The sequence below is a fragment of the Acanthisitta chloris genome, unplaced genomic scaffold (assembly GCF_000695815.1).
Source record: "Acanthisitta chloris isolate BGI_N310 unplaced genomic scaffold, ASM69581v1 scaffold257, whole genome shotgun sequence".
NCBI lineage: Eukaryota > Metazoa > Chordata > Aves > Passeriformes > Acanthisittidae > Acanthisitta > Acanthisitta chloris.
The window spans coordinates 1-26,800 of NW_008682979.1; the positions used below are offsets into that span (position 1 = coordinate 1).

The 26,800-nt window shown below is 37.7% G+C and overlaps 1 protein-coding gene across 1 annotated transcript in view; it reads left to right on the plus strand.

The window, feature by feature from the left end:
- Positions 1-6,704: 6,704 nt before the first annotated feature.
- Positions 6,705-26,800, plus strand: part of PPHLN1 (periphilin 1) — a 58,391-nt gene continuing 38,295 nt past the window's right edge. The window contains exons 1-4 of the mRNA XM_009078718.1: positions 6,705-6,776; positions 7,780-7,950; positions 8,749-8,810; positions 23,994-24,250. Of these exons, the coding sequence (XP_009076966.1) occupies positions 6,705-6,776; positions 7,780-7,950; positions 8,749-8,810; positions 23,994-24,250 (562 nt within the window). The remainder of the gene's footprint in view (positions 6,777-7,779; positions 7,951-8,748; positions 8,811-23,993; positions 24,251-26,800) is intronic.

Consider the following 26,800-nt stretch of genomic DNA (forward strand, 5'->3'; position numbering starts at 1 on the left):
CCGGGATGGCTTGTAAACCTTACAATTTAACCCTCTTTAAAACATGCACGTGATAGATTTTGGGTTTTCATTTTAATTTGCGTGTTTGTTTTGAAAGGAAGGATCTTCCTAGTCGTGCATGCTTACGAGAGTTACTTTAAACATTAATAACTAGTAATGAATGTTTGGGGGCTGTACAAATCCCACTGTAACACTCTCAGTGCGGTGTCCCGTGAGTGCAGTAGTGCACTATCAGTATCTGTATGTTTCTAGAGAGATAGATAAGGGCATGGCACCAAAATTGGGGAGAAAACTTCTTAATACCAATGTAGTGTTAAATAGCAGCATTTCTTTATTGTAGCGCTGTATGCATGATGGATCACTCCACCTAACGTGCTACCAAGCATTGAAACTTTTTACTATGCATACATTTCAGCAAACTAATTACTGCTCGTTGGTCTAAAGTTGCCTAATTGTTATTGATTAGTATTGTTTTCTATTAGTTAGTGATTTCTCACTTCTCATGCTAATTAATTCCTCAAAATCATTACAATAATCCATCCCTTAACTATCATATCCCTTCCCATTTATGCAGGTACAGTTAATTGAGGTGTTGGTCTTTGAGGGTCCTCTGTGATTCCTGGTGGTCGTTTTTGATTCTGTTCTTTTGTTGAATTTCTGCTCTTGGCCACTGTTCCTCCTTAGAATGTTCCTTATTGACTATTTTGCTGGGCCTGCTGGAATTTAATGATCAGTCTGTCCATATACCAAAGCAGGCCTAATCCAAGGATGCATATATCTGAACTGTGTCTGGCTGATACTAGAGGATTTGGGGGCCCAGCTCCCTGTTTCAGGGTTAACCTTTTGGAATCATATATTTAACTCCTTCTGTGGCTTTGCAGGCCTAGAATGCACAGAAAGGAAAATAAACATGCCTCAGATTACATTGTTTACAGTTTTGTACCATTTGCACCCTCCTCTTGTCATATATGACTTTCAAGTAGGTATGTTGCTTTCAAAGTTCTTCATTATGTTACAAAATTAGTAGAGTGGTGTTACTTGGTGAAAGGAACTTATCCAAGACACTCTCTGAGTCAGTTTCAAAGAGGGAATTTTTGCAAGGGGCCTCAGACAAGAACGCACCCAAGGACATAAATTCTCACACCTGTGACCAGCTCATGCTGGGGCAGTGCAGAGGAGCCAGCAGAAGTCAGCCAAGACCAACATAAGGAACTTTATAATTGCAAACAAGGTAACGAGCTAAGCCAAGACCATATATGGAAGGAAGACTCAGAGTTCATGGAAAGGACACTCTTGGACTTCTTTGTAACAACCACAAGGGACCACCAGAGACCATCCAAAAACCCCGTGGAAAACCCCCAAGAAGCCACTGAGTCAAAAGTAGACTAATTAGCATAAGAAGCAAGAGATTCACTAACTGATAGAGGATAGAATACTAATTAATAAATTAGGTAACTTGTGACCAATGAGCACAAATTTCTTTGTTTTCTGAAATGGGTAAATAGTAAAAAGTTTGGATAGTTGGTGTGCATGTTAGGAGGAGTGGTCCCCCATGCACCAAGCTCTGAATAAACAAATACCCACTTAATAGTTGAACTGGCTATTGAGTTTTATTATTGCAGGTTTTCCTGGAATCATGATAAATGGCCTTGCTTATTTTTGCATTTGGTTACACATGAATGTGTCACTCAGCTGATTTCCTTAGAAGTGCCAGAATAAATATTTATGGTTAACTTCACAGTACTGTAATATTTAAAGTCCTTACTAGTGTTTAAACACCTTAAGTCTGCTCTCCATGGTTTTTGTTCTCACTGATACTCCTTAAGTAGGTACTTTCCCATCCATTAGAGTCTTTATGGATAGTCTTATAATAGTTCTTTATCTGGTGTGTCTGGGACTTCAGGGGAAAAAAGACTGTCAGAAATGCGAAAAGAGGTGTGGAAATCCACACCACCAGTGCAAGCAATTAGGACAGTTTGATACAGTGATTTGCCGTGGGTAAAGTACTGAGTTGGGTGGCCCTTTCAAGAGTAATTGAGAGCATTGCAGTTTTGAGCTATTAAGACAGCAGTATGGAGAGATGATTTTGTTGTCCAAGTGCTCTTGCTGCAAGACAAAGCTATGGAGGAGGCAGTGAGCCATGCAGTATTTTGCATTGACATTGCCAGCACAGCAGCTCCATCATGTCCTGGTAGAACAGTCCTTTCATGGCATTGGCACTGATGAAGGAGAGGTGGTAACTGCAGGTACTCAGGCTAAGATAAGTGCTAATACATTGGTCATTGTGTAGTACAACCCCAGCCCATTGCTCCCAGTGATATATTAGAATGATGTGATAAGAAAATGGAACCAGTGGGACTGTAAATCCTCATCAGACTGTTGCTGCTTATTCAGTCTGAGTTCTTTCTCCCTTTGAGTCAGGTGTTAATTTGACTTTTGTGGTCAGTGATTTTTTTTAAATGGGTTTTTTTTTTTTCTTTCTTTTATTGTAAGTCAGAATTACTGTGACTGAGTTGGGAAAGATTGGAAGAAAGTGTCTTCCCTTACCTTATTTGGTGTCTAGATTGAATGTGCATAGCAATGTGACTGGCTATTTGTTATTGGGAGGGACAGGTGGTTTCTGAATCTCTGTTTTTTTCTTAGTGCCTCCCTCACAGTATTTTATGTACTGATGTGGATTTTTCCCTCTGCTCTTACGCTTCTACTTTTTCATCTTACCAATAGAGGACTGTGTCTCTTCAGTGTTTTCTACCTGTCTCAGGTATGAGGGGAGGAGGGGAAATTGATAAAAATGGGAGTATTTTATCAACCTAGCTGCCTGATAGTATAGCAGAGCATGTACGTGAATGTTGGTGCCTGCTGCCAGAGATGTGTGATGGGGTGTTGGTGTTTTGAGAAAGTGTGCAGTGGTGTTCCAGCATAATGCTTTTGTCTTGCCTCAGCTAATTCCATCCCTTCCAGTACAGGTAAAACACAGGAGTATTGAGGTTCTGTTCTAGACACAAGGAAAAGAGGACAGTGGGGACAGCACGAAAGCAGATAGAGCACCTTCCCAGTAACACGGGAAGGAGGGCACAGAGTTAGTTGGCTTGAAAACAGTTCATGCATGTGTTGCACCTGGTGTGAATTTTTAAGGCTTTAGCAGAAGTCCCTGTAAGAGACAACAGAGAAAAGTTGGGGCAGTTACTGTGAAAGTGTGAGGAAGGTGCTTCTGATAATACACCTTGCCATCCAATACAGCAATATGAGCAGTGGTTTTGGAATTAGGAACTGTTATGTGGAGCATGCTGGAGGGGATAGGGACAGCAGATCGTAGAATCATAGAATCAGCCAGGTTGGAAGAGACCTCAAAGATCATCAGGTCCAACCCTACCATCATTTCTAGATCATGGCACTAAGTGCCACATCCAGTCTCGTCTTGAAAACCTCCAGGGATGGTGAATCCACCACCTCCCTGGGCAGCACATTCCAATGCCTGATCACTCTCTCCATAAAAAGTCTCTTCCTACTATCTAACCTAAACCTCCCCTGGCAGAGCTTGAGTCTGTGCCCTCTTGTCCTACTGCTAGTTGGCTGGGAGAAGAGACCATCCCCCACCTGACTACAACCTAGTTTAAAGCCCTCCTAATCAGCCCTGCCAATTTATGGGCTATGGTTCTTTTGCCCCTGCTAGAGAGATGAAGCCCATCTGACTCTAGCAGGCTTGGCAACACAGAATATGCCCCATGGTCAAAAAGGCTGAAATTCTGCTCTTTCCTCTGGCTCTTGCCCTTACTAAAACTAGGACCAGCTGGTTGGTTTAATCGACTTTTGATTTATATTCTTTGGCTACATCAGACTAGTTCTGTATCTTGTGTAGTGGTTTTGCATGGCCAGGTTTTTGGCAGTGTTGGTGGGCCTACAAGAGTGGCTTCTGTGAGAAACTGCTAGAAGCTTCCCCATGTCTTACAGAGCCAATGCCAGTCAGCTCCAGGATGGACCTGCCACTGCAGCATGGCCTAGCCAGTCAGTGGTGGTAGTAACACCTCTGATAACATATTTAAGAAGGAAACCAAAGTTATTGCACAGAAGGAATTGTGGCCTGAGGAGGGAGGAGTGAGAATATGTGAGCGGAACAACCATGTAGACACCAAAGACAGTGGAGAAGGAGGGGGAGGAGGTACTCCAGGTGCCAGAGCTGAGGATCCCCTGCAGCCTGTGGGGAAGACCATGGTGAAGCAGCTGTGCCCCTGCAGCCCATGGAGGTTAACAGGGTGTAGTGATCCACCTGCAGCTCGTGGAGGAGACCCACGCTGGAGAAGGTGAATGCCCAAATAGAGGATGTGAAGCCATGGGAAGCCCATGGTGGGCCAAGCTCTAGGTAGGGACCTGTGAAGAGAGAAGACCCATGCTGGAGCAGGCTGTCCCTGAGGGACTGGACTGAACCCTGTGGACAGTGACCCACACTACAGCAGTTTGTGGAGAACTGGAGCTGGTGGGAAGGACTCGCGTTGGAGAAGTTCACGGAGAGCTGTCTCCCATGGTGGAGCAGGGGAAGGACTCCTCTCCCTGAGCAGTGGTAGAAATGTGTGATGAACTGACTGTAGCCTCCACTCCCATCTCCCTGTGCTGCTGAGGGGCAGGAGGTAGAGTTGGGAAGGAGGGAGGTGTGGGGGAACGTATTTTTAAGGTCTGCTCTTTTTCCTGCTCTGATCTTATTAGTGATAAAATCACTTAGTTTCCTCAAGCTGAGTCAGTGTTGCCCGTGATGGTATTCAGTGAGTGATCTCTCCCTGTCCTTACCTCAACTCATGAACCTTTTGTGTTTCTTCTCTTGTGTCCATTTGCAGAGGGGTGTGATAGAGTGGCTTTGGTGGGTGCATGGCATCTAGCCAGGGTCAACCCACTACAGTTATGGAACAGACTTAAGGTCAAGTCTGTTATAAAACAGAACAGTGTTTTCAGAGGATACTCTGATTAATTTGTACTAGTGGCAGGGTCAAAGTCTCTGAACGTGTTTATTACGGTTGAGGAAAGAGCTGCTTTGTCAGTTTTTACTATCTATTACCAAAGGAAAAGCCTTTGTTAAATCAAAGTTTTCATTAACCTCTCATCACATGCAACTGAGTCTTATTTTTCTTACTTAATGATTTTGAAAGGCAGTTAAATAAATATACATTAAGTGAATATATTAAATATGAGTGTATCTAGGAAAGTGGTTACAGTAGTTTCCAAAAGCTTTTGCTAATGAATGGAAGAAAAACTGGGACTTGAAATAGTGAGTAAAAGATGACAAAAGGGAAAAAATTCTTTAATTTATTAGGAAGGTGTTTTATCTGTAATAATTTGTCACAGGAAGTTTTTTGATGTTGTGAATGCAGCTGAGTAGTTGATATTCTTTCTTAATTGAGTATAGTGAATAACTCTACTTATCTGGACAGATCATGGGGAGAGGCGGTTAAAAGATTTACATTTTATGTATCTGGTTTACTTAAAAGAAAAAATGTACTTTTGATGAATATATACTTTTATTGCTAACTTCTGTTTCTTTTTTTTGTAGGTAAGTGAAGTGAATGAATCTTCAGAAGGAGAGTTTGTAAAATTGACAGAAAAGTAAGTATGTGAGTGTTCATTGTTTTTCACAAAAATAGTTATCTGACTTAGTGCTACCTCTGTTTATAGTTAATAAACCCTTTTGTCATGTTGATTCTTAACATCTGTATTAATAAATTTTTTATATAGCCTCAGAAGTCTATTTCCAGTGAAGTGTTTTTATTTTGTGAAAGTAGATAATGTTATGTATTTCTCCTTCTGAATATGACCTGCTGTTACTTATTATTTTTAATAGCTAGAACTACTATTGTGAGGGGAAGCTGTGAAAAATATAACTCTAGCAATTGCTTCTCTATTTTCAATGATGTATAGTAGATAAATTGTCAACTTTATAATCATCAGAAAGGTTTGAGCTACTCAAGTCTGTGTGGTCTAACACAGCATGACTACAATCTCTTAGGGTGATGGTTTCTTTCCACCTGTCTTTAATTACTAATTTTGACTTTGAAAGTCACCTTTCTCTAGAAAGAGGAATATTTATATTCTGCTGGCTCCCAGTTTAAGACAGGAAAAATCTGCATGTGAAGAACGTTTCATTCATGTAATCAAAATGCAGAGCTTTGTACTAAGTGAATGATATGTTGCATTTTAACCTCTTTTCAGATGGCTGAGTTGATGAAATAATTTAGTCTAAGTTATTATATTAATTATATTTATTATAGAAATTATTTAACAAATGAGAACTGAACTGGTTTTTTTTTTAAAGTCCAATATTTTTAGCAAAGCAGTATTAAAATTGCTCTGAGGTATGTGTGTATGAATTTATATGTACAGCTAGTATTTGCAATATGCGTATATTGCACTAGAGCTGTTTATAGTATCTGTAAGTCCTGTAATTTAACTGATTATACCACACTAATTTCCACTTGTTTGGTAGTTCTTGCACATACTGTGAGTTGTTTTTGCTTAAAGCACATTAATTACTTTCTATAACTAGAAAGACTTATTTTTAAAGGGCTGATAATAAAAAGTGTACATATAGGGTTTGCACATAATGCATCATATTGGGAGAAGTCCCATACTTCTGTGCTCACTGTTCTTTTATCTATTCATGAGTCTGATTTTCACTGACTGGATTTTAATTGTCTTTAGTGGCATATCGAAGAGATGAAATGTGGTCTGAAGGGCGATACGACTATGAAAGAGTTCCAAGAGAACGTCTCCCTCCAAGGATTCATGGTGATGTAAGTGTATAGTAAGTTTCTTCCTGCTATGGTGTTACATTATAGCTCTATACAATGACTTGTACCTTAAGGGTTGGATTTACATACCTATATAAGTTCCTAGTATACCCCAAGTTACTTTGTTTTCTCATTCTTGTAAGCCAACAATCTAGCAAATGCATCTACATAGAAATAATAGGATGCCTCCAAAATTAACTCGTGTTCTTTTTTATTTTCTAATATTTTGGAATTGTTTTAGATTACTTGCATTTTGCTAACTTGATTTTTGATGTAATTCTTTGTGCTATTAAACACAGGATTTTTAATAATTTCTGGAGAACAAAAGACCATACTATGTAATATTTTTCCACAGTCTTTTCTTTTTATGTTAATACTTCTTTGAAGTAATCTGAGGTGGTAAAGTTCTTGTCACCAATCCAGTTTTTTATTACGATGCTTAAAGTATAGAAGGAAATGTTTATAACAAATGCTGGGTGCTTATCTATTCACATTATGAAGAAAGGGCTGTCTTTATTATAATCTCTGAAGTGTGGAGGATGTTATGGACATTAAGAAAATTGTTAGTATTTTCAAATAGGCTCTTTGTTTTACAGGCATTACAGATGTAACTTTCTTTGTTGTATTCCAGAGTTAATGTTGTAATCCAAAGTCTCTGAGAAATACATGGAGCAAATTCTTAAAAAGAACAGGTAGCTGATGGTTACAAAGTAGCTAATGCTACTGCTTTAAACTTTCAAAAGAAAATTAAACCATGTTGAAAAATTTCACTCTATAATTAAACTTGTAATGCCTAAGGACTGAATCTGAGTGGTGTCCAATTATATTAAATAAGTTATTCCACTCTCAGACTGCATGGTTTTTGATATTTGTTGTTCCTCTATGCAACTTCGTCTTTTAAGATTATTATAGCCCCATATAATAACTTGTTGTTTTTACTTCTGTTTATTCACTGCAGATTTTCAGCTGTTAAAAGCAATATGATTTTGTTTCTTTTGTGGTTTAGGGTGATTACCATAGAATAGTAAACGTTATGCCCAAGAGACCACCACTGCTTGAGAGACCAGGGGATGGGGATTACAGCCGCTATGATGATTACGATCATGCTGAGTACAGAGACTATGAAGAGGGTCGTGGTTTTGCCCATGACCGAAGAAATGGCCCTCCACACCGAGGTGTACGTAAGGTGATTCTTCTCACACGTTTATGATGTTTATCTTCTCATTAATGCTTGAATACTAAACAATTAAAATATTGTTTCAGAGCGTTGACGTTATTGCTGTTCTCATAAACCGAAATAGAATTAATAGAGAAAAACATCCAGGTTTTGGATGTGGAAAGCTCATCGTGTGAACTGGGGAAACAAAACTGTGCAGAAGCCTTCTGTGTAATGCAGTGCAGTTACCTGGATGAATAGAAGAATGATTGCCAAAGCTTTCTATTTAACAAGCCCTTGCATGTGCAACTTGTTGACTGTAGTCTGCACATCCTTCTAGTTCACACAGTTGTTCACTTAGTTAAATTATGTCATGATGTTGAATGCATTTTTTTCCCCAGTAGCTATACTTAACTACAAAATTTATGATCCTGTGTGAAGGTCATTACTGTTGTCCCCTGCAACCCATCTATTTGAAATCCTTTAATTTAAAGGTAATGATAATAATTTATATTTCAAAAAGGGAATTTTTCTTTAAGTCAGAGCATACATATATAGTTTGGAAACTTTGCAGTTTTTCTGTTTTGTACAGCATTGCGAAGTTGCTCTCTTTAGGATTGATAGAGGAAGTAAATAAGAGGAAGGGGGTACAGTGAATAAATTGAGAGGATACTTGCTGTGAGTCGTGAATGCTTTTTTTTTTAGCTCATTAAATGCTTTGGTTTTGCAGTAAATAAGTTATCATTTGGCAACTAACTGTACCTGACATCTGATGTTGAGATACATGTCACACAGTTGTTTTGCATGTATGTTTTACAGGATGAATCAGGATACAGATGGGCAAGGGGTGATCATCCTTCAAGTCGGCAGCCTGAATACAGGTATTTCATCAGACTACAGTAGGGCCATGTGTATGTTGGGAATATTTAGGGCATTTTACTTTGTTATCAAAACAGTTGGTAGAGCAGAGCACTGAAATGACAGGGAAAGGGCATTTATTGAAGTAAAAGACAATAGTGGAAAAATGATTTTTAGTTGTTTGAAATACAAATTAAATGTATGACGTGAAAGTCTCTAAGCATTTGTTTAGTAAGGATATGAAGCACATCTTTAGAATGTTAACATAGGACTGTAAGTAATTTAGTGCATCTCTCTGATTAGTCACACTTTACGTGACTTCAGAGAATTCTCTGGTCTATTATTTGCATCTGTGACTGCAGTACCTTGCCACCACAATCCAATGGAAAGATACTTGTGCCATTTTAAAGGTTGATGAGGTGGGTAATGGGATTATGAAGTTCACCACAGCCTCATTCTGACCTCCCTGTTTTCTCAGCTGAACTGATGAGTGTGTATTTCCATCATATGTTATATTAATTTCTGTGAGCCCTTCTTAGTCTGTACCTCAGGTTCCTGTCTGTGAAATATAAGGGCTAGTATTAAACAGTAGGGCTTTCACTGCAGGCATAGCTGTGTTATGTTCAAGATGGGATTATTTGAGATGGCAAATAAAGTGCAGAGAACACTCAAAATTTGTGGAAACTCACCTTAAGTATCCAGACAAGAATTGATTGTTAGTATAACTGAAGTATGAGCAGTCTAATCTTGGAATGTCATCTCATGGCTGTGCTTTTATGTGCCAAATCCTGCGTTTCACTATTTGAGACATCTGCTATTATACCAGGCCTGTATTTGTATATAGTGCATCATGGTGTTAGTCATAAATATAGAATAACTCCTCTTACCGTTGTGTATATGAACTGTGGTTGTACCATGCAAAGGTCAACAAAAGTAAACCAAGTTGGTTATAGACACCTGGTCAGTTAGAAAAATTGCTGTTAAATCTGCAGTTAGTAAAAAAACAAACAAACAAACAAAACATCAGGCAGGTCAGGAAAAGCTCAGAGCAAGCCTGACAAGCTTGCTTAGGGCCTCAGTCTTGTGGCCATGCAAACTCAATATGAAGCTGTTAGTAGCAGTGTCAATACAAGGCTACACAGTTGCAGTAGGTAGCTATTCCTTTGAGTGTGATAATTTAGACATTACATACCTGGGTTATTATATAACCTCACCATGAAAGCAATCCTTCATTTAACATAAGGGTCTGTGTGCACTAGACTTCTCAGAATTGCATTCTTGGGGTTAAAAGCAACAGTAAATGGGTTTGAAAAGTAGTGTTTAATAGAAGCTTGTGTAAAAAATGGTCCATCTTTTCCTCCCCATTTGGGAGAATCGTCGTTTAAAGCTGAGGGGGAAAAAAAGCCCCCACTGACAAGACTTGAGTTAGCATCAGGCAGTTTATTTTACACAGAGCAAGAGTGGCACCCAGTGGTCAAAAAGATTATCTTAAATGCATCCTGATTTCTTCCTTTTAAAATGTGAGGCTAAAATGTCAACTCATTTTGTTGAAGGCCTTCAAAGTGTGTTGTGTGATAGGTGGTAGTCCCATCTGAGTCTTGGTTATATAATTCAGATGATGTAACTGTCTAAAGATTCACTGTTCAGTTGATGGTATGGGAATGTGTTTGCAATTGAATGAAACCCTACTGATTTATTATATAAACATAGCAAATAACCTTGAAAGTAAATCCTGTGATTAGACTGCTAAACACTTGTAGTGTTACATATTTGTAATAAACTTATGATTTTTTGCATATTACTCACTATTGAATTATGTAGTGGATCTCAAAGGAGAAAATCAAAGTACATTACTTGGTATATATTGTCTCCCGTGGTGAAAATACTAATTACTTTCTATTTCAAAGATATTTGCTCTATAAAACATATTTAAAAGTTACTATATGCAAAAATGGCTTTTTTTGGGATGTGCTGAAAGTTACATTAGGTAAGTTCTTCTGGAGAACATTTAAATATTTTTTTTTTTGCTTTCAGGTAATAGGAGAAGAACTAAGATTACATTAACCAAAAGTACTTTTTTTTAATTGCATGGAACATGGTTAAAACACAGTACAAAGTTAGAAGCTAAAGACACCTAGGACACTTGTATAGTTAATGGATTTTCATAGTCAGTACAATGACTATAAATTCTAAAAAACATAGCTCTTTTATTGACAGAAATAATCAGTTTACTTGAATATTTTTCAAAACTCATTTGGCAGCTAAAATATGCCGTAAGAAGTTGTTGTCAATATGATATTTAACATTTTCTTACAAGCATTCATCATTCACATTTTCCTGCTTTGGTTTCTGGCAACATAATGGTCAAAGAGTACTTTCCTATCTCTTATTCTTTCCAGTTTTTTTCCCCCTCTATCTTGACTCAGAGTGCTGAAAAACATTACTTGAGATTCTTCCAAAGTAAAACACTGCGTATCTGCAGTATCAAAAATCCTTAAATCATGCAGAATTTTGGGGGGTGAAAAAATTATCCTGGGACAGGGCAACCCTGGATGTGTGTACAGGCTGGGGAATGACATGCAGGAAAGCAGTGTCATGGAAAGAGACCTGGGGGTCCTGGTCGATGGTGAGTTCAATATGAGTCAGCAGTGTGCCAGGAGGGCCAACTGTATCCTGGAGAGCATCAGGCACAGCATCACCAGCTGGTTGAGTGAGGTGATTGTCCTGCTCTGCTTTGTGCTGGTGTGGCCTCACCTTAAGTGCTGTGTGCAGTTCTGGGTGCTACAATATAGAAAGATGATCCTTGTGGGTCCCTTCCAACTTGGGATGTTCTGTGATTCTCTGAAATTTTCCTATGTTGTGGAAACCAGCTCTTAGGGATTTTTGTACTGTTTTTTTTTCTTGTTGCTGTTGTTTCTTTTGCAGTGTTGTGGGGTTTTTTTAAGCTTCTTGCCTTTTTCTTAAAAGTAGGAAGTGTGTGCTTACTTAGCAGTTGCAGATGTGTGGCTGCAGCTGCGATGTGTTTACTGATGAGCAGCAGTTCTCCATGAGTGATGAGGATTGCTGAGGTTCTGCCATTTGGCTTAGCTGTCTTTTTTCTTGCTTTCTTTCTTCTTATGGAGTTATGCTCCAGTTTGCAGGCAGCTGTCATTTACATGGTAGACATTACCATGTCTTCCACTGAGTGGGGCATTACTTCTGCTATTTTCTTGACCACATGGTTTGTGAGAGTTGTTAGCCCTGTTGTATACTGTGCTTAGTGAACAGCTGTCATCTTTACCATTACTTCTTTATGGTAATAGCATATTTTGTATGTAAAAACTCAAGTAATTCAGAGTATGTGAGGGACATAGATTTCAAAATTAATCCTGAGCTCTTTTTCTCCTGTTGTAACCTAAGGAATTTTTGCTGAGTTTCTGAACTATAGGAACTGATGTGAATTTTGTAACCTTACAGTTTTAGCTTACTTTGAAGTGCCTCTTGGTTCAATTGCTGTTGTCATGTCTAAAGACTTGTACATCAAAGCACAGTCTCTTAGTTTGGAGCACAGAGAATTTTCTACAGACATTATGACAGTTTGAATGTCTTGGTCCTTGATGCTATGAGGATTGTGAAAGTTAAAAATTGAAAGGAGTAGAGAACAAATAACGTGACGCCTCTGTACATTTATCTTTTACTCATGTTGATCACTTCTGGGGCTGTGTTACTACTTGTCTATAGCAATGCATTAAACTCATTTATTCAAAGCACTCATGTTATGCATGTCAGATTTTTTGAAAAGTTACAGAGAACTGCTGGTATATCTTGAAGGACTCTGGTTTTGCAGTACTTCTGTATGGGCCTCATAGCAGTGGATTTTGCATATAAGTTCATTTTTATAAGGTCAGACGAACTTTTCAGTGTGAAATGCTTTAGAAGATTGTTAGCTGCTGTTCACTTCAGTCATGCCAAATGTTAATCCTTTTGAGTGCACAGAGCATTACTTCATTCTTTTTTTTTTTTTTCCCCAACCAAACTGGGTTCATAAGATGGGAAATATATGAAACTTGGCAACGTAAGATGGGTAAGACTCATCTTCAAAGAGAAATTACAAAATGACGCACTTGTAAATCCCCACTACACATGCATTAAATTTGATCCTTAGAATTATCTGAGGCCCAGATTTTTGTAAAACAAGGATTGCCATATTTGTAGACTGTGTACTCTGCATCAGTAGTAATAATGCTGGTTTCTATCATATAGACTCCTGAGAAGTGGCTTACATAGGACATTTTTAGTATCTCTTCTCCAGTTGTTGATATGAATAATTTTTCCTTTGTCAATGAAGGAAACTTGCTCCTACTCTGTGTATTGTTTTGCTTATTGGTTGTTGGTTAGGTTTTTTAGTGTGAAATTAGGAAGTAGTCTTATTCCAGTCTTCAATACTAGTGCATTTATTGATGTAAATCAGATCTGCTTATCTGTGGAGTGCACGGGAAAATAGAAAGAGTAAACTAATTTTGGTGCTAAAAATGAGAGAAAACTGGCAAAGTAGTGAAACTTTATTTTAAACAATTCATCCTCTGTGAACAGCTGAGATTCATCAGTCAGTTCTGTCTTTTGGTTTGGAAATCTTTTAAATTAATGGCACATTGCCTTTCATCTGAAAACTTTGTGGTTTTCTGAACACTAAACTTGCAGTTACCACATTATGGTGGTAAAGCATTATATGCCTTGTTTTTTGTAGATGTATACACTTTCCCAGTTAGACTGTGTTTACTGAAGGTTGTGGAGAAAATTGGTAGCAAAGTGGGGGATAGAAGCCCAGCAATCCTGGCTCCTTTATCTGTGCTTCAGCTGCTCTCCAACTTAGTGATTAACCCCTTGCAGGTGCATTATATGATGGCAGGATGTTGTAGAGGAGTGGTCTGAAAATTGTACATTCAGAAGAAAATTATTCTTTGGCAAGAATGGTTATTTTAAACCAAAACCATTGATGACAGAGTCTCCTGATGAAGTTAAGGGTCACTGACTCTTCTTTCAATAAAACAGCATTTAATATTGAGGGTTCAGATATGTCATAGGCCAAGTTAGTTATCTTTACATTATCACTGTGCAATCATCTGTGAATTACAGGGGGTAGGTTGTTTCTTGGTTTTTTTCCCTCCATGTATTCTTTAATTAATGAAATAGTGAACCTGTTTAAATATTATACTCATTTAAAGCAGTGTTTTATATTGTGGGAGGTCTTTAGGCTTTGGATTTAAACCTTCTTATAATGTAAACTGATCTTTGTCTTGCTTGTAGAAGTTAAACTTAGCCAAAGGGATTTATGAGATGGTGCTAAAAATGTACATAAGTCTGCTGTTCTGTTGCAGTATTTGACAGGTCTTAAGGGACACCATACAAGAACTTCATTCTTTATTAAAAACCATGTGTGGAGGGATATAAATATGGCAGTCATCCAAAGAAAATGGTCTTGCTTTTGACAGAGATTGATAAGCAGAGTTGTAATCATATTCATTAGCACATGCCTTTTTCTTTTGATAAATAAAATGTCTGAACATTGAACCTCTCAGGTATTCACATGAATGAGTAGAGTAACTTGTTTATTCATATATAAAATTACAATTTCCTTTATAATAGATCACTATGGAAGATTTGCTATACCTGTCTACAACTCTAGGCAAGGACTTGCCTTGTTGATGTCTTCAGTTCAAAAAACCCATTGTATTAGTCTGTTATCTAAATTAGTTTACCTTGGCCTATGATATTGTGGACAGTGGAAGTTAGAATATTTTTGAAGAAGATAATAGGTAATATATAACTAAAAAGTGGATTCTGGTTTGCACTAAATAATGAATGACTTCATAGTACAGTTCATGTCTTAGGCAGTGGTCTTATTGATTTGGTAGTTGCTACATTTTCTTTAGCAGCTGTTTTCTGTTCCACTGCCTCTTTTGTGGATAACCAGTTTGTTTGCAAACTGAGATTTATGTTACTTGGTCCAAATTACATGTGTCTAGTTGTATACTTCGTGCTTTGGGTTCCATGGAACTATGGGTTTTTATTTTGAATGGATTTCAAGAGCTTGAATCTTCTCATGCAAATACCATGTAGCATTGTAAAACTGCCCTGCACTGAGGCTGTGTATCATTAAGGACCGTTCAGAACTGTCCACTCTTGCAGGCCAATTGAAAGTAAAAAAAAGTTTCAGTTTGGACATGGCTAGTTTTGTTGCTGTGATGAATCCCTTTCCTCTGTTTAACTTAGAACCCAGAGACTTATGTGAACACTGCCTGTTTTCTTGCTAAGATTTTTATGTCAAGCAGAGTGTCTGCTGTTATTTATGTTGGTGGGACCTCCTTTGTGTATATCTAGAATTATGCTAGAAACCTCATTCAAAGCAAGACTGCTGTCATTCCACTTTTGAAATGTTTGGCACTTGAGAGAATGGAGAGAAAAGGAGAGACTGGTAAACAGGTTTTCAACTATAGATATTTTTTTTTGTCCCCATCCTAGAATGTAAAAGTATGGGTAAGAGGTAGAAGTTCCCCTTATTTTCAACTGTTTTTTTGGGCTTTTTTGCATGGTTTAGGTAATTCTTTGGTTACTTTGTAAGGTGAATGTTGCTTTCACTGGCAGCTAGATTTAGTTGCTGAGTGATTGTTTTTAATTTTTAAATATTTTTCTTTGTGTAGCAATTGATTGTGACATTTATTGAAGCCCCATTTTAGTTTCTTAGTAAAATCTATTGAATCAATTCTAAAAAATGTTTGCTTTCAAAAAATTGCTAACTGATGATTTTGTTCCTTTTGTAGGGTCTTGCAGAACTCTAGTTGGTTATGCAATTTCCATCTCAGTTTAAGAGAAAGGAGTTTAAACTTTGAAGTCATAACATAAGCTGTATTGATAATATAATTCCTTTTTCTCATAATCATATCTTAGGAAGAGCTTGTAAGGTATTCCTTGTAAGGCCAGTATTCCTGCCATTTAACTAAGACCCTGGATCTTCCCACACAAGGCTGAGCTGTGATTTTTTTACTCCTAGGTGATGGGAGACTTCTTTGGCTGTTGGTGGTTAATGAGAGTTCTGGCTGTTCTATTTCATTTTTTAATGATGTCAGGGAAGCTTTGCTTTTTCTGCTCAATATATTTCAAAGTTTCTCATATATGGAAATTGTTAAATTACCAGAACTTCCCACTGCCTGATTTTTTTTCCTGGTGAGCTTGTAAATATACAGCCTCATGCAGTAGAACTTACCTGTTACTTGAAATGTGGAATGATTCTAAGTCTTGGGTTTGACTTCTTTAAGAGCCAGAAGAGAAAACTGGGTAAGCTTGTTTTTGAAAAGCATAATTACAAATAGGTATTTCCATTTTGATTCTGTATGTATGGTATTTCTTATGCTTTGGTCCTTTGAAATGTTTCAATTATATTTAAATATGATCTCTATATGTTGTGACTCTAAAGGACTGAGAAAGGATAAAAACAGTTACAGATTTTCAAAGCACATTTTTATATTCTTAAAAATTGTTGTTGAATAAAGAGCAGCAAAGTAGTAAATTGACTTGCAAGTATTTATTTGACAACAGTTATAGTAAACATGCCAAATTTAGTTAACCTCCTCTTCCCCCATTCTTATCATGACAACTCTCAAGTGCTGTCATGTGTTTATTCAATTTGCTTTTGATCCAAAGCTATGTTATGTTCAAAGGATCTCTAGCTTTTTGTTTCCTGCTGCTTTTTTTTTGTAAGGTTTTAAGTTGTCATGTGAAATTGGTGTTGTCACTGTATTTTTAAACAGTGGTTATTGCTTGATAACTATTTGCTGCTGGTGGTAGTATGTTATGATGTACATGTAAGGAAAAATTCAATCTGCACAAACTCAGTTAAATTTTGTAATAAACACTAATGTGCTGTTTTACAACTAAGTCAGGTCTTGGGAAAACGATTGTTTTCTTTTTATCAGTGTTTACATAATGCAAATAAACTGTAAGGAGATCTTCTGTTTACAATGTATGATAGGGTATCATGCCTAAAGATAAAATTATGTACCTTTACACACTGTAAGATCTTGGCTAACACCTCACTTAAAGGAAGTCTTTTAAAAGCAAGCTCATCTGGTCCAGTCTTGCAGCTAGCACTGTAGATTGTATCAAACTAGCAAGTTAATGCTGTATTGGGAAATAATGAGGCAAATATCCATGGGTAGCACTTGATTATTCTGGAAAGGTTTCATAACAAATATGCTGAAAACCAGCTAGGTACTGAGAGACATTGGGAAGGGGAAGAGAAGTGAGTCTCCCTTCGAGTCCAGACAACTTCTTTTAAGATGGCATCTATCTAAACCATCCTAATCAGCAGCCAGTGAATTGGCTTGATATATGTAGTCATGGCATTCTCAGGCTGAGCAATATTGTCACAGAGGATTTTGACATAATTTCCCTTGGTAAGATAAATTCTTTATCAATTCTGTTCCAAGGACTTGTTTGTTATATTTCGAAAATACTAAATGTTTCAGGGGATTTCATTCCCATTGAGAGAGGATGGGAGTATTAGAATACAGGAGAGCAGAGGAAAAAATTTAGTGTTACTGAGAATACAGGCATCGTTTTGTTAAGCATTTTGCTGCAAAGAGATTCTGGATATGCCATTTCCACCTACTGCTGTGTTTGCGTGTGTTACGATCTACACCTGAGGAAAATTTCCTCAAGAAAGCATCTCCATTATCTCATGCCTTGGGGCATAAGCAAGTGAAACCTAATTGCTTCAAATCTCACTTTAAGGATAAAAAACAAAGATCTGTGAAGGATTTTTCTGATACAGAGAAAAATGGAGTGTTTTTTGATGTATAGATCTCAGTAAGTGATTTGGAAATAGAGAAAAGTAAATATGATAAGGGTATTGTGTGTCAGTGTTACTGACATAAGGTATTTCTGCTTACAAACCTGTTCTACAACTTCCTCTTTCCTTTTGCAGCTTTTTATTGATAGTGTTAGAGAATTAACCCCAAGGGTTGATCAAATCAGTATATACTATTACAGAGCACTACTTGTTGCTTTCTGTCAATGAACTAACAGCATTCTGGCACTTAAGAGCTCCTCCAGCAAATATTTTGTGGTTTCTGGGTTCTTCTATTTAAGGATTTTAAAACTAGAGTTTGGGGAAAAAAGTAACAGCTTGCTGAATATAAAACTCACTTACATCCCTAAAATAACATAAAAAACACTTCTTTCTGGTGCTTGGTGTTTGTAAGACAAATGCTTATCTACATTGAATTGTTTGGCAAGTACTGATTGTGAAGTAAAAAACAAAACAAACTCAAAATCACCTTTTGGGGGTTCCAGTGCTCTTTGGTACCACAGGGAAATGTTTTAAAGTTTGTTTTTTTCTTTGTGCTGGTCTCTGTGCTTGAGGCAGGATGAAAATAAATGTGAAAACACCTAGTTAGGAAGGTCTGTCCCAATTATGATGGACAATAATGATGACCAGTTTCTCTGGTCTTTTAGGGTATAAGGGAAAAAAAAAAATCCATATGAAGTTGCCAGTTTGTGCTTTCTGTCGTCTTTCCAATTTTAAGTTTGTATTGAGATAGAAGATTTCAATTGTTTCCATTTGGAATTAAGTCTGTTTAGGAATTGATTCAGTTGCTGCTACATAGAGTCACAGAATAGGAGTGGTTTATTCCTCGAGCTAGTTGTCTAAGCTGCTTGAGTGTTCTGGGATGACATGCTGCTCAAGGTGCAGTTGTAAATGTAGCTGTTTACAGAAATTGTGAATTCCACCACTTTAAGCAACTATTCCCTCTGGAACTTCAGACCTCTGTTTTACTTTTCTGTTGTAGAGAAATTGCAGGGACTTACTAATCACTTGTTTTTGAAAAGAAGAGAAATCAAGATCACATGCATTTGAATGCAATTATTTTGTCTAATGTGATCTTGATTTGTCTAATTAGCATACTTTGTCTTTATTCTGCACACAGGTGTATAAAGCTGTTTGCTCTTAATTCTTTGGTGCTTCAACCAAAGTATTTTTCTGGATTCTTTGTTACTTGTTCCTCTGTCCTTATCTGTATGTTTGACCATAATTTCTCTCTGTGAGATAATAGAGAGTTTTAGTTTAAATATTCTTTTATTGTGTGGGCTTATCTTCCAGCAGGTCTAATAGTACATTATTGATGACAGTAGAATGGAAAGTACTCTCTGCTAAGGATAAAGAGGAACGTAATTGGATTTCCAGTTCAGTTGAGGTGCACAGCTTTACCATTCAATTAAAGGACTGTTGTGGTTTAACTTCAGGCAGCAGCCAAACCCACGCAGCCATTCACTCACTCCCCCACCAGCAGGATGGGGGAGAGAATCAGAAGGGTGAAAGCTTGAAACCTTGTGGGTTGAGATAAAGACAGTTTAATAGGGAAAGCAGAAGCCACACACACACAAGTAGAACAAAACAAGCAATTAATTCACTGCTTCCCACGGGCAGGCAGGTGTTCAGCCATCTCCAGGAGAGCAGAGCTTCTGCACGGGTGATAGTTGCTTGGGGAAGGCAACATAATAATGAATGTCCTTCTGTTTCCTCCTCCTCTTTCAGCTTTTGTATGTGAGCTGATGTATCATATGGTATGGAATATTCCTTTGGTCAGTTTGCATCAGCTGGCCTAGTTGTGTCCCCTCCCAGGATCTTGCCCACCCCCCAGCCTGCTAATGGGGTCTGGAATGTTGAGGGACAGCACTGATGCTGTGCCAGCCCTGCTCAGTGGTGCCAAAACACTGGGGTGTTATTGACACCTTTCTAGCTACCAGTGTAAAGCACTGCACAGCTAGACTCAATACAAGGACATAGAGGCATTTCTCTCTAATGTTGCTATTCAAATTACCTTAGTTTTTATTCTCTGATCTGTCATGGCATATTGAGGTGGGGTGTGGGTGGTGAGGTGGACAAGTGGCATCAGTGTGGAGTTTTGGCATTTGCACATGACAGCCTCAGTAGTACTGCATGCAGCAAAAAAATCGTGAAACATTTATATATTTTAAATTTTTTTGGTATGTTGGTCTAGTTATCCTTCTCTGCATGAGACTTGCCTATGTTTCTCAATGCTTTTTTCCTTTTGCCTTCATGCAAAAAGCTTTTAATAATACATTGACTGGTTCTAATAATGTTAATTGAATTTAAAGCAAATGCAAATCTGCTGCAGTTACTTGTTTAGTCATAAAATGTTGAAAACCAGTTGTCATAAGAAATCTTATCATCATTTCAAATGTTCAAGTGAAAGCCAATGGAACCAGGTACAATTATTTCTATTTACAGTGATATAATTCACTGTATTATGTTAGCTTATGATAAATCTGCATCATGATCTTTGGACAATAATGAGAGATTATAGTAAGTCTCTAAAGCAGAACCTAAGTAAGTTGTTAGATTGTTGCACAGCCTTGTGCTGCATTCTTTGGAAAGAAAGGGAGTGTGTTCTGAGGATGGTGGTTGGAATCTTCCACCACCTACATTTACTTTGAAGATGTTAGAAGCAGAGGTGTTCTGGGCTCTTCGTATTTGCTTTCTGAGTGTTTAAGACAGGAAATCTTTTGAGAAATTCAGAGGTCACGGGTAGTATGTCTTACTAAATGTTTTCCTCATCATCTGAATCATGTTGGTAGCTCTGTTGGCCTCTGCAGTGTTCTGACAAGGAAGTATGGTTCAGATCTTGCCTGTTTTATCTGTTTTGCACTGGCATCTGGTGTTGTAGGAGATACCCATAGTATCCTCAATTTATTTATAAAATTGTGTGAGTTACTTTTAGACAAGGTTAGTAATTAAGCCCAAGCCTATAAAGGGAATGTTTAGCCCATTTGTCAATGGCAATAATCTTTCTCAGACAGAAGGGATCACATAAACTTCTCTGGTGACATTTTTACTGAGGTCATAGACTGTACTTATTTGTGAGAAGAACCTCCAGTTTCTGTTCCACAGCTGTTGAGTTGCCAGTCTCTTCAACATCTAAAGTGAGAGTTATGTCCTGTATGGCTGGACCACATTGTAGATTCATGTTTAGGTTGAAAGATGAATGTCTGTATTGGGTTGCAGAAGTCTAAGAGAATAGTAAGCATGAAGTATTGTACACTATTGCCCAGTAGCATGAATTCAGTGAGAGTGAACTAAGATTCCTCTTACAACAAAGTTGTCCCTGTATTGCATATGATACACTGTCATGTACCCAAGTACATCTCCATTCCCAGGCATATCACATCTAACAAGTGATTTAGTTTTGCCTTTTTTTTGACTCTTAAAATATGAAACTGACACACCAGTTTGTGTTAGTGTTTGTTTCACATAGGTTAAGTTGTACCACTCCCTTTTGTAAACTAGGTGACTTCCTGTGGCCCTCAATTTTCCACAACATCGCTACTGAATGCTTTGCAGGGAGGGATGAGACCGGAAGTACTCAGTGTGGTAGTGGTAGTTTAGCAAAGGTGTTTTCTCTGATCCTTTGGCAACTGAAAATATGAGTTCTATTCCCTCAGTCTCTTGCTGTGCAGAAAGCTGTATCTTTGTCTATTCTGTAGTTGTGTTTCATCCTTGAGGAAACTGGAACTGATGGTTAACTGAAATAGCACTCAGGCTTGTACTTTTCTGTCAGCAGCCCTCAGCAAATGGTATATGAAAGTCTGGCTGTGTACTTGTAAAATTTCAGCTCATCCAAGACTGTCAGCTTTAGTGAGAACTTGATGGTCAAGTTTCATGGAGGTTAAAAATGGTACCACTTCCTGTTGCAAAGCTGCTGAGAGAATGAAATTTTGCTTTCAGGATTAAGTGTGAGATATGAATACAAAATAAAAAGATAATGGGGATACTATATAAAAGGGATTAATGCTTTATTTGTTATTAAGGGCAGTAGTTCTATTTAAAGTTACAGCCGAGCACAAAGTTTTGCATCTCTATTAAATATTGTCCCTGCTCAATAAACCTTTTGAGTATGTGTTGGAATCTGAAGCATGTGCTTAACTGCTTTGCTGAATTGAGGTCTTCATGACCAGATTGCAGGTGTATGTTAGCTTAAGTATTTAAGGAAGAAAATGAAAAGTAAAACAATACTTAGTTTGTTCTGTTCAGTGTAGTCTGTTACATTAATGAAAAACATCAGAAATGCTGTGCTGTCCAAAACATTTAATATAGTTAATAGCTTGACTGTTCTATATGAGGTATGGTCCAGTTAAGAGTTAACATGGAGTGATGAAATGAAAATTCAAAAAATGAAAGTGAGATTTTATTTTAGGCTGCATAATATTATTGTAGAATGAGGATTTCAAATGTTTTCCCATTCAAAAGTGTGTTTCTATTATACTTTTTTAATTCCTATGTGCATATTAGAACATTTATTATATCTGGGGCTCTGTATACTTTTCCATAATTAACTTCTCTGTGTACAAAAGCCTAATAACTTGGTCATAAAAACGTGTTTTGCACATAAAAGTGGTGTACTGGTCTGCCAGAGAGCTTGTGCTTTAGAAATAAATAACGTTATTTAAAGAGAGAGGTTTAGAAGGAAATGGAACACAAAGTGTGCTGTACTGAAGTCATTCTGATAAATATTTGATCAGTATGTTCTTTAGGTAAATTAGAGGTTATTTATTTATTAGACAAAGTAGCTCAATGCTGAGCTAACCTACTATTCTGAAAGCCTGAACTTTTGCTTCAAGTCTATGGCTACATATAATGGAGATAAAGTGTTTGTTCCCCATTTTCAGCTGTGTCTCAGGGTTTGAGAACTCGCCTGGCTTCTTGAGATTTCTGTTTGATACATTTGAGTGTACAGAGAGAATGCCCCATCCCAGTGACTTTTCTGCTGCAGAATATGCTCACGTTGCTTGTGGGATGTTTGCATTCTGAAGCAGAGCCACTCGTGCAGATGTGCTTTCCATGCAAAAAGTCAATTGGCACATCAGTGTTGCAGAGTTTGTGTTAGTGGGGTACTGCCTGTGTAGTTTCTGTAGTCCAAAACACCTTTGGCACACTGAAGTCCTTTGCTATCTGTCATGAATGTGGGCCTGTAACATGCTGTAGGAGTTGTACACTAGAGGGCTTTTTTCCTGTTCTATACCAACATAAAATTAGATATAGCTACATGGTGTTAGATGAGATCCCCAGCTCTTTGCTCATCTTTCCGAGACAGTCCCTGATTTAAAATATTGGACTGTAATGAGAAATAGGAGAGAAAAACAGTGAAATAAGGTGCATTCTGATTTACTATAAATGCTATGACATCTTTATTTTCACTCAGCAATGCTGTGGAGAAGGTGAGAAGTACTTGCTTCTCTTAGCAATGTGTCTTCCAACCAAGGCACATGTGACAGGTCTGGATTCAGTTTGCTTGAATGTTTGTTAGCTCTGAGATTCTTTAGTATAAGTTCAATTTGATACGGTTTTTCTTTTCCCCTTTGCACATTAATGTATATTAATAAAATTTACATGTAACCAACATGTTCGTGGTATAGTCTGGAGTAACATTAGCTAAATTTAGTAGAATATTTTGATGCTTACTAGATTATGGTTTCAAATCAGTTGGTTTTGTGACATTTTATAGTAAAGTTCAAAAGTAATATTGTGTATTATGAAAAACAAACTTTTTAGGAGGTATAAGTCTTCATATTTTCATTCAAGGTTTGACCTTGGGTGGATACATAGGCATGAAGATGGGTAGTCTGCAGATTTCTTTTTGTCTGCTGGATAGAATCTGAAATCCCTCGGTGGTATTTCCTATAGCAAGGTGTGTGAAATCATATGAGGGATATAGACCCTTGAAAAAAGAGTAAGAGGAAAAACAGAGGTGAAAAATGCCAAATAGTGTGAACAATATCTGCATATGCATTTTTAGCTATTGTAAATTAAGCCTTAATTTCCAGGGAAAGTGAACTGAGTCTTGAATGTCACTTTCCTACTTTTTAACTGTATTGTCAAGAGCTAGAAAGGAATTGACTTCTAGTGATGTAGTTCAATGAAATCTGAGAGAAACTGTCTGGGTTTGTTTGTTTTTGTTTTTTTTTCTTTTCTACTTGTTCTTCATTTATTGCTTAGTACTCTTAACAGTGCTGAAGATTTTAGACATGTTCTGACAGCTAACCTATTTGTATTTACCAGGCATTAAATGTTGCCATTGTATTATCTAGTGCTGTTCAACAGACGTTGGAAGGATAACGAAGTAACTGTTATTTTTCTGTTGTTTTCCAAGGGACACCAGAGATGTCTTCAGGAGGAAAAGCTTCTATCCTTCCCATTATATGAGGGAGCGATCCCCTCATAAGAGGGACCCTCCTTTCTTCAGGGAATCGCCAGGGAGCCGAAGGGATTCTCCACACAGCAGATCTGGCTCCAGTGTCAGCAGCCGGAGCTACTCTCCTGAAAGAAGCAAAGCCTACCCTTTCCACCAGTCCCAGCATAGCAGAAGTATGTCATCTTTACATAAAAGAAATATTTCTTCTCAGCAAGGTAATGCTGGATTAATGATGAGAGTTGGTTAGTGAGGTGAAACTGCAACTCACTGTCTAAGCCCTTTTTCCTTACGTGCTCTCTTTTACAATGAGAAAACAAGGCATTTCATACCATCTGTGTGTTGTCTGCTCTTTGGTTGTTTCATTGTACTTTCTGTTCCCTTATGTATTTCACGTGGGAGATTTTAGGTGCTATTTCAGTAGCAGCCCTAGACTGACTGTAGGAGTTTCATCTGCACAACTCTTTCTAGTATTACATGTTCCTTTTAGCATCAGCTGGTTCTGTTAAATCTTTATGTGCTTCACTGAATTCCCTTAGAAGAAATTTTGCTGTCATCTATAGCAGATAAAGACATTTCTTCCTGCAACCAGGGTAGAAGAGGGATTAAAAAATCAGAGAAGTTAAAGTAGCTACTGCTACTTGTTGCATTTTCTCCAAATGTTTGGAACTGTATTATTAGGCTTTTGAAGCTGATTGTTTTTTAGCAATTTCATTCATTGTCAGATCCTTCCAAATCTTGATTTCCTCAAAGAAATGTGAAGTCTCTGCTGTGTGTTCTGCCTTTTAAAAGCTTGGCTGTTAATGCTTCCCAGAAGTCTAATGAATCATCTGTTTTGAAAATATTTGAGGTTTCCTTATTTACATGATTTGGGGAACAAAAAAAAAATAGATAAAATTGCTTTTTTTAGTATATTACAGTCTTAGCCACTGCTGCTTGTACAGCTTATGTAAATTAATTCATTTTTATTTCCCTTTCTGCAAATGCTTTCTAGTGAACTATGCAAACCTACTGTTCATTTTGGCAGCTTTAGGAAAATTAATTGGATTCTTTTTTATTCACTGATAGGCACATTGTGTTTCCAGAGTGACAGACTGAACCATTATGTAGCACTTCTTGCCAAAAAAGATCTCTGTAGTTTAGTTAACATTGTTTAAATACTGAGGAATTATTTCACTCCTTGTAGAATACAGATGATCTTTGTATTTGGTCATTGCAATTCTTTATCATTTTGTAGCAATACTCAGTGGATGTGAATGCCTTTAAAGGTAGGAAAGGAAGAGAAAAATGTGATATTTAACTAAATTTATAGAAGTGTTGTAAGTGTGCAGCTCATAATTACTAGGAACAGGGGAAAAATGTAAGAAACCATATAAAATTTTGGACTGTTTCAGGGTTGTCATAAAATTTTGAGCTGACTTCTATTGTGTATGTATAGATGCACAGTATATTGTAAGAATGACTCAGGCAGTAGTGGAGGCAGTGAAGTAGAAGCAGACATGTTCACAAACCAGGAAAGATACTAGTCAAGAGGGGAGCTTACATTTAGGTCTGTGTTTTTTGATATTTTTGCCAGTTACATGGTGTAACACTGCTCCCAGTCATCTTTAAATCAGTTTTAAGAGACCGGATGGTTTATGCACTAGGGACTATTTCTTTATAACTGCCTGTCCCTGGAAAACAGTGCTGCTAAACTGTTCCTCTAGATGACTGAATTAAAATGGCCAATGGCAAGGTATAGGTGGCTTAAATAATTCTTTTAGAATAATTTTTGAATGTGATTTGCCTTACATAAACTGATGTATTATTTGTATTTTAAAGGAACATAAAGTGAGACATATCTCGTATATGTCAGCAATACATTTTAGGCAGTACTTAAATGGATTTACTACATGCAAAGTATATACTGTTTTATGTGGAACTTGCAATATGGCATCTTTTTAATATATCATAATGCTGTTTCAAGTCATGCTGTCTGAATTGGTTTGGCCTCATGACTTCCACAGAAAAAGGAATGTCTCATGCTCTACAGCCCAGCATACATTAGATTAAACACAGAATTTAAACAAAGAGAACTGGGGGACATAAAGAAGCTTGGGAAAGGGAGGGAAAGGGCTGATGGAAAGGACAGGACAGGACAGCTGTGATGAGACAGCATGGAGAGAAGCAGGGGCCAGGCAGTAAGGGGTATGCTGAGGAGACGTGAGAAGGTAAATAATGGTGCTTAGAAAGTGTCATGTTTAATTTGACAGGTAGGGCTTATGGATTCAAAATAGCCACACACATACAAAAAAAAATGGCCTAATAATGTCTCCAGAGTAACTGGTATTTTTTCCCTCTCCTTAACTTTGCATAATTTACTGCCACATATATCAGCTCATTTCATCTGTTCAGGTGCATACATATAATCCACTCAACTGAGGTGATCTTTAAAGAATCCAGTCTGATGAGGGAGGCATGTGGGAAGCAGAGTAGTCTGTAGATTTGAAAGGAGATGTGTCATGCATGGGGCTGAAAAGCAGATATTGCAGGAGCAAAACTTCTGTGTTACATGGTGGGGACAAGGGAGATGTTCTGTGTTTTGGGGAGTGTGACAGGTTGTTGTGGTTTAACCCCAGCCAGCAGCCAAGAACCACGCAGCCCCTCACACCAAGGGGATGGGGGAGAGAATCAGAAGGGTAAAAGCTGAGCAGATGTCATATGGTATGGAATATCCCTTTGGTCAGTTTGGGTCACCTGTCCCAGTTGTGTCTCCTCCCAGTCTCCCA